Source organism: Penaeus chinensis, chromosome 4, assembly GCF_019202785.1.
Source record: "Penaeus chinensis breed Huanghai No. 1 chromosome 4, ASM1920278v2, whole genome shotgun sequence".
Classification (NCBI taxonomy): domain Eukaryota; kingdom Metazoa; phylum Arthropoda; class Malacostraca; order Decapoda; family Penaeidae; genus Penaeus; species Penaeus chinensis.
The window spans coordinates 13607481-13614980 of record NC_061822.1 but is presented as its reverse complement, the minus strand read 5'-3'; the positions used below and the strand labels follow the sequence as shown (position 1 = coordinate 13614980).

At 37.6% G+C, this 7500-nt stretch overlaps 1 protein-coding gene across 1 annotated transcript in view; it reads right to left on the bottom strand.

Annotated features, from left to right (window-relative positions):
• Positions 1-7500, bottom strand: part of LOC125024895 (N-acetylgalactosamine-6-sulfatase-like) — a gene marked incomplete at its 5' end in the record, with an annotated part of 16088 nt that extends 8588 nt beyond the window's left edge. The window contains 7 exon segments of the mRNA XM_047612658.1: positions 1-14; positions 433-573; positions 1728-1915; positions 2239-2382; positions 2746-2848; positions 6151-6225; positions 7383-7500. The exon segment at positions 1-14 is cut by the window's left edge and continues 102 nt beyond it. Coding sequence (XP_047468614.1) covers positions 1-14; positions 433-573; positions 1728-1915; positions 2239-2382; positions 2746-2848; positions 6151-6225; positions 7383-7500 — 783 coding nt within the window.

Below are 7500 nucleotides of genomic sequence, written 5' to 3'. Positions count from 1 at the left end.
GCCGTTGCTGCCCCCTGTAGCGAAAGGAAATGAATACAAATGTTATTATCATCTTCATTATCTTCATCTTCATTATCATCATCATCTTCATCATCCTTACTATCATCACTATTACTATTATCAACATTATTACCCTTCCATTATCTAATTTTACTTTGTCGTGTCAACTTCCTCCTCATCACCATCATCATCATTACAAATGGTATTATTATTATCACTATCATAATAACAAATACCAGCATCAGTATTTTTATCCTTACTACGTCTCTCTCTCTCTCTCTCTCTCTCTCTCTCTTTCTCGCTCTCTCTCTCTCTCTTCCCTCTCTCTCTCCCTCTCCCTCTCTCTCTCTCTTTTATCTCTCCCTCTCCCTCTTTCCCTCTCTCTCTCCCTCTCTCCCCCTCCCTCTTCACCCCCCTCTCTCTCTCCCTCACCCTCTCTCTTGCTAACGAGTGCCGCCCCGTTGTCGGACGAGAAGACCACCAGCGTGTTCCCGGCGACGCCCATTTTCTTGAGCGCGCCCACTATCGCCCCCACGCCCGCGTCGAGCTCCCTCACCGCGTCTCCGTAGCGACCTGGAATGTAAAAGAAAAAAAGTGGTAGTTTATTTAAGTGTTATTTATCCGGTTTAAAGATGGAGTTGAATGTAAAAGGAAAGATGAAAAAGCAGTTTATTTACTTGGTAGTTTAAGGAAGGAGTTCATAGATGTGGCTGAATGTAAAAGAAAAAAAAAGGAGTATAATCTAAATACACTTTCTGGTAGTTTAAGAAAGCAGTTGAATGTAAAAGAAAAAAAAAAGAAAAGAATTTATTTAGATGTAGTTTATAAAATGTATTATATTATTTGTCTTCATTTTTCTCTATTCTTTCTTTCTTTCTTTAATAATCATTGTTTCTTCTTACTCTGTAAAAGGAGAGGAGGAGGAAATATAAGGAAAATGAAGACATTAAAAACGAAATCGATAATCATAATAACTTGATAAATAATAATAATAATAATAATAATAATAATAATGATAATAAGAATAAGAATAACCATAACATTGATAACAATAATGAAACAGGAAGAAAAGAATCACCAAAATATGAAAGAAACAGAATAATTTGGAATAAGAACAATACAGGATAATAAGAAAAGGATCAATGGAAATCCCATAAAGAAAATCAAATAAAAAAGATTAATAAAAGATAAGAATAGCAAGAAAACAAAACAATAAGAATATCCATCTGGTAAGAAAATAAAAGAAAGCTAAGAGACAAAAACAAACAAACAAACAAATTTAGTAAATGAAAACAGTAATAACAAATAAATTAAATAAATAATATAGAAGAAAAAAAAGTTACCTGACGTATTTTACTTCAATTGCTGGTGAAACAAACAAGAAAAAGAAAACAAGTGATCAAAATAATACAGAAATAAGTTGCATAAATAGCTAAATAGACAATAAAAAATAGTACAGCAAATAGATAATCATTATAATGATAATAGCAGTACTAGTAAGACTAGTAATAGTACAAGTAATAACAACAATACTATTAATAATGATAATAATAATAATGATAAAAAACAAAACAATAATAATAATAATAATAATACTGATTATGATAATGATAATGACCATGATAATAATAATAATAATAACAATAATAATGATAATGATAATGATAATAATAATAACAATAACACCACCACCACCTACACCAAAAACAACAACAACAACATCCCACCTCTTCTACTCGTCCCAAGAAAATCCTTAGAGGCGAAGGTCGGCGCGTGCGTGGCGTCCGGAGCCCAGTACAGGAAAAAAGGTCCTTTTCCGGCCTCTTGTTCGATAAATTTAACGGCCTCTTGGGTGTAGAGCTTCGTCATGTTCGATTCACCGGTGGTTCGGTTGATGCCGAACTGCTCGTAATATCTGTTGAGATTGGCAATGGTGATAGTAATGGTGAGGAAAAGTAATATGGTGATGGTGTTGATGATGATATTAATAGTAATAGTGATAAAGGTGATGGTGGTAATAAAATAGTACTACTACTACTACTACTACTACTACTAATAATAATAATGACAATAATATTTCTCATAATATTAACAATGATGATTATGATAATATTGATGATGATGATATTGATGACGATGGTAATGATGATGATAAAGATAACATAATGATGATGGCGATGACTATAACAATAACAATAACAACAACAAAACAACAACAATAAAAACACCAGAACTTGCCTCCCAGCCATCTTCGCATCCCTAAACACAGGTATATTCGGCGTGGTCTTGTCGTCGTAGGGCCCGAAGTGGCAGTTGGGCGACCCGAACCACGAGTCGAAGCCGCGTTCGAGAGGCAGGTAGGGGGAACGATGACCTAAGTGCCTTGGAGAGATAGTGGGGGTAGATATATTGTGATGGTGATAGTGGGGTTATATTGATGATGATACTATTACTACTAAAATGACTACAACTACTACTACCACTACTATAACTACTACAACTTCTACTACCACTGCTGCTGTTTTAGTTCATTACATCAAGAGCACAATAAATAATCTGACAGATGTTTCCTTTAATAATAATTAGCACTCGCACGCGCGCGCGCGCACACACACACACACACACACACACACACACACACACACACACACACACACACACACAAATCCAATCTATCAAATACCGACAAAATAATTACGCTAATGAATAAAACAATAAAACAGATAGTTAAAAAAAACAACCCACCATTTTCCCACAAGGGCGCTGGTGTAGCCCTGAGGAGCCAGGAGTTCAGGTAGCAAAATTTCGTCTTTCGAGATTCCGCCCACGATGTCTTGAGGCGTGTAGGCTGGTGGGCGGCGTGGGTGGAAGTGGGAGGGGGAGGAAGAGGAAATAGATTATTAATTTCTCTTTTATATATGCTGTTCTTTATGTGTGTTTGCTCTTGCTGTTCTTGTTATAACAGTTTAACCCTTTACTTCCTAAAAGGACAAATTTGTCCGCTTTTAAATAAATGGTCCTTTTGGGTAAAATATTCCGAGTTGGAAGGTGTTTCCTGAAGAAGACAATATTGTCCTTTTATATTGACGGTACTGGCAACTCATCAAGCTCAGAAAACTGGAAAACATCACAGGGTGTGGATGCTTTATCGTGCACCGACTGCAACAACATTTTGATCCCTCATGGATCCTCAACCAGGTAATTTACTGCAGAGATATTTACTTTGTTTAATAAGCAAATTATAAGCTGAATGTTTCATACCAGTATATCCATACTTGATAAAACAGAAAAGTTTTAGGCTGATATAAATAAATGTGACTAAATTGTCCTATGAGGCACATGCAAGTCATACTTGACCATATATAAACACAAGCTATATTTTAGCAACAATTATCTCCCACCTGCGTTTTCTTATTTTATCACATGATATGTTCCCAAATAGATCCAAATGACAAACTATCAAAAGTTAGACCCTTACTCGAACACCTGAGCTCCAAATTCAAAGAAATCCCCATGACTGAATATCTATGTGTAGATGAGCAGATGGTACCTTTCAAGGGGAATTCATCTATGAAACAATATATTCCTAAGAAACCACATAAACGTGGATACAAGATATTTGTTTTGGCAGATGATATAGGAATGGTGTATGATTTCATGTTATATGTTGGTAAAATAGAGCCTGTAAATAATCCAAATGTTCCTGATCTGAAACCAAGTGCTAACTCGGTGCTCCATCTTGCTGAGGCTATACCCCCCTTCAAGAATCACAAATTATATTTTGATAATTGGTTTACCTCCCTCCCTCTCATAGATCACTTAGCTTCACGGGGTATATGGTGTAGTGGAACTGTTCAGCAAAACAGATTGCAAAGCCTGACGTTCAAATCAGTTAAGCAACTTCAAGCTTATGGGTGTGGGTCTCATGATGAATGGGAAACAGTGTATGAGGATGGTAACAAAATAACAGCTCTGAAATGGTTTGACAACAAAGCAGTGCATCTTGTATCTACATTTGCCACTTCATTCCCATTCGACAAGTGCACAAGATTTGACAGAAAAATGAAAGAAAGAGTAGAAGTTGCTAGACCATTCAGTGTCAAGGACTACAATACACATATGGGTGGGGTAGATCAAAAAAATATTACCAAAGGCTAATTTTTTATATGATAGACATGACAGTGGTAACCTCTTTGTTACTTTATAGAAAAGAGGCAAACCACTTAGAGGTACCTAAGAGAAAGCAAATGTCTCTGTGTGAATTCAAGCTCAAACTTGGAGATTCTCTTTTGCTAAGTGGAAAAAGTAGAGGTAAAAAGAGAAAACCGTCGAGCTGCCAAGAAAAAAAACTCGGAGAGCAACTAAGCCTATTCCTGACAAAGACATAAGACTGGATATGGTTGGGCACTTCCCTATCATTTCTGAGAAAAGAGGCACATGTAAGCTGCCAGGATGCACTGGTAAGGTATCAGTGTTTTGCATGAAATGTGAAGTTAATTTGTGTTGTGAATCAAAGAGGAATTGCTTTCTAGAATTCCACACAAAATAATCACAAGATAAATTATATTCCCCATACAAGAAAACTATTTTACTTTTACTTTTTTTCAATTTCATACAGGAGGGTCAACTGAGAAAAATATATACTTTTTTGGCACAAATGCTTATAAAATGAAAGTTAAGTGTCTTAATTGCATTTCTGTTTATATATACAGTAATATAAAAAAAAACTGATAAATATTCAGGTGCAGAGTATGTTTTTTGTACTCCTGAAGTGACAATTTTGTCCCTCTTATGGAAATAGTTTATTATCAATAAAAAAAAACAAAAAAATTGATGTTGCTTATAAATAACCCTAATACAATATATTCCTATCATGTAACAAACATTTTCAGGTGAAGAAGAAGGGTCAGGAAGTAAAGGGTTAAGAAAATGTTATTTTGTTAATTCTTCAGAACTGCTTTACTAATAAATCTGGTATCGATGGCGTAAATATGATATCTAATATCTGAATAAAATATTTAATATCGCGAGAACTGAAATAAAAGCCTTTATAATGACGGTTGTTAGGAGAGGCGCTGTAAAACTAGTTTTACATTGTGGGTTTTCTACCATAGTATCAACACGGTAGAGTGTTTTCCCCATTTATGTATGTATGTATGTATGTTTGTATGTATGTATGTATGTATGTATGTATGTATGTATGTATGTATGTATGTATGTATGTATGTATGTATGTATGTATGTATGTATGTATGTATATATTAAAGCAAACCGATAGAAAGAAAGAAGCAAAGAAGAAAATGGACAAAGAAAAAAAGAAAGCAGAAAGAGGAAAAAGAGACTAGACATAAACAAATATCCTAAGAACAGACACACACACACACACACACACACACACACACACACACACACACACACACACACACACACACACACACACACACACACACAGCGCAACACCACTCCTCCGCCCCCATCATTGAACATATCATTGTCATGTCCTAATCACTTCTAAACAAAGAGATAACACCTGTCCATTGCAATTGTGTCGAGTAACAAATATCTCTTTGTTCACGCATAGAGAGAGATGAAGGACGAGAGGAGAGGGAGAGGAATAACTAAAGGAAGAGGTTCATTGCGACAAATGTAGAAAAAGGTATGAGAATAAAAATACAAGAGATACAGTACAATACAAGAGATGTATTTGACCGTTTTCGATTATTTCTTCAGAGATACATGATGAAGGTATAATTGAAATCGGTTAAATATATCTCTATTGTGAAGATATAAATCCTCATCCATAGGAGGGAAAGGAGAGAGAGAGAGAAAGAGAGAAGAGAGAGAGAGAGAGAGAGAGAGAGAGAGAGAGAGAGAGAGAGAGAGAGAGAGAGAGAGAGAGAGAGAGAGAGAGAGAGAAGGCAAGAAGCAAAGAAAGAAAGAAAGAAAAAGAGAAAGAAAGAAAGGGAAAGAGAAAGAGAGAGAGATAACACAACGAAACGACACAAATACCCACAAAACGAAACAAAGAAGAGAAAAAAGAAAACATTTCTCATCAGCAAAGGAGCGAAAGGGCAAGGAAAAGAAAAAAGAAGAAAAAAATTCCTCTCATTTCACTTCCTCTTCTCATTCTTCGTTCTCTTATTCCCTCACCGTTCCTTCCTGGTGCGTTGTCTGAATAGAAGCCGTTTCGTATTGGTAGACGACCTGTTAGGAGCGAAGCCCGAGCTGTGGGAAAAATAAGAACATTTCTAATAACATTTATGTGAATATTTTTACGTTGCTGAGGTAAGGAGAGGGTGTATTATTTTTCTTATCATTATTATTTTGATTATTATTATTGTTAGTAGTTGCAGTAGCATTTTCATTATCATCATTATCACTATCATTATCATTATTGTCATTATCATTATCATCATTATTATCATCATAATTATTATATTATTATCGTTATTATCACGATCATTATTTTTAATTACTTTGGAATATATTTTTCTAAAAAACCTAAACGCAACAAACAGACATCCTAGAGCCCTCACCCCCACCCCCCCCCACCCCCACCCCCCCACGCTCAACAGCCCATAAACCAACATTTCTCATGACACTTATGCCCTCTAGGCTCCCCCCCCCCCCCCCTAACACATCAACCTAACTCAGTTCTTTTCCCGTCTATCTTCCTCCTTTCCTCTCCACCCCACGACGCCTATTTAATCCCCTTCTTTCTACTCTACATCTCTATTTATTGTCCCTTCCCCTTCTCCCCATTTCTTTATCTTGTCCCATTCATTTACCTTCACTTTTCCCACCCTTATTCCCGCTTCCCGTTTTCTCTCTTTTTGTTCTTTCCTCAATCTCTTCTTCCTATCCCACTCCTTCTCCAGTTATTTATCTTTTCCCTTACCTCTATCCCCTTTCCTCTCTCCTCCCCACTCACCCACTCTGCTCCAGTCTCCCTTTCCTCCACCCTCTTCCCTCTCCCCTTCCACACTCCTTTCCCCTTCCTCTCTCCTTTACACTGACCCAGCCCTCTCTCTTTTCCCTTTCCTCTATCCCTCCTCTATCCCTTCCCCATTCCACCTCTCCCCATCCATTTAACACCCCCCCCTCTCCCCTTCCCTTCCTCTCTCCTCCTCACTTCCCTTGTTCCCTTTCTTTTTCCCTCACCATTATCCCCTTCTTTCTTTGCTCCTCACTCCCCCACTCCCCCTCCTTTACCCCTTCCACTCCCTCTCTCCTCCCCATTCCCCACTCGCTTCCCTCTCCTCCATTTCCTCCCCACTTCCCCTCCCCACTACCCCACACCACTCCTCTTTTTTTCCTTTCCCACCCTGTCCTCCCCATACCCATACCCACACTCCCACATACCATAACGCACACATACGTACACGGAGAGCATAGGGGTGCCGCGGTGTACATGGCAGTGGCACTCATACCCTCCCGGGCAAGGAGATCGATGTTGGGCGTCTCTCTACTCGGTTCCCCATTGATGCCCAGGTCGCCCCA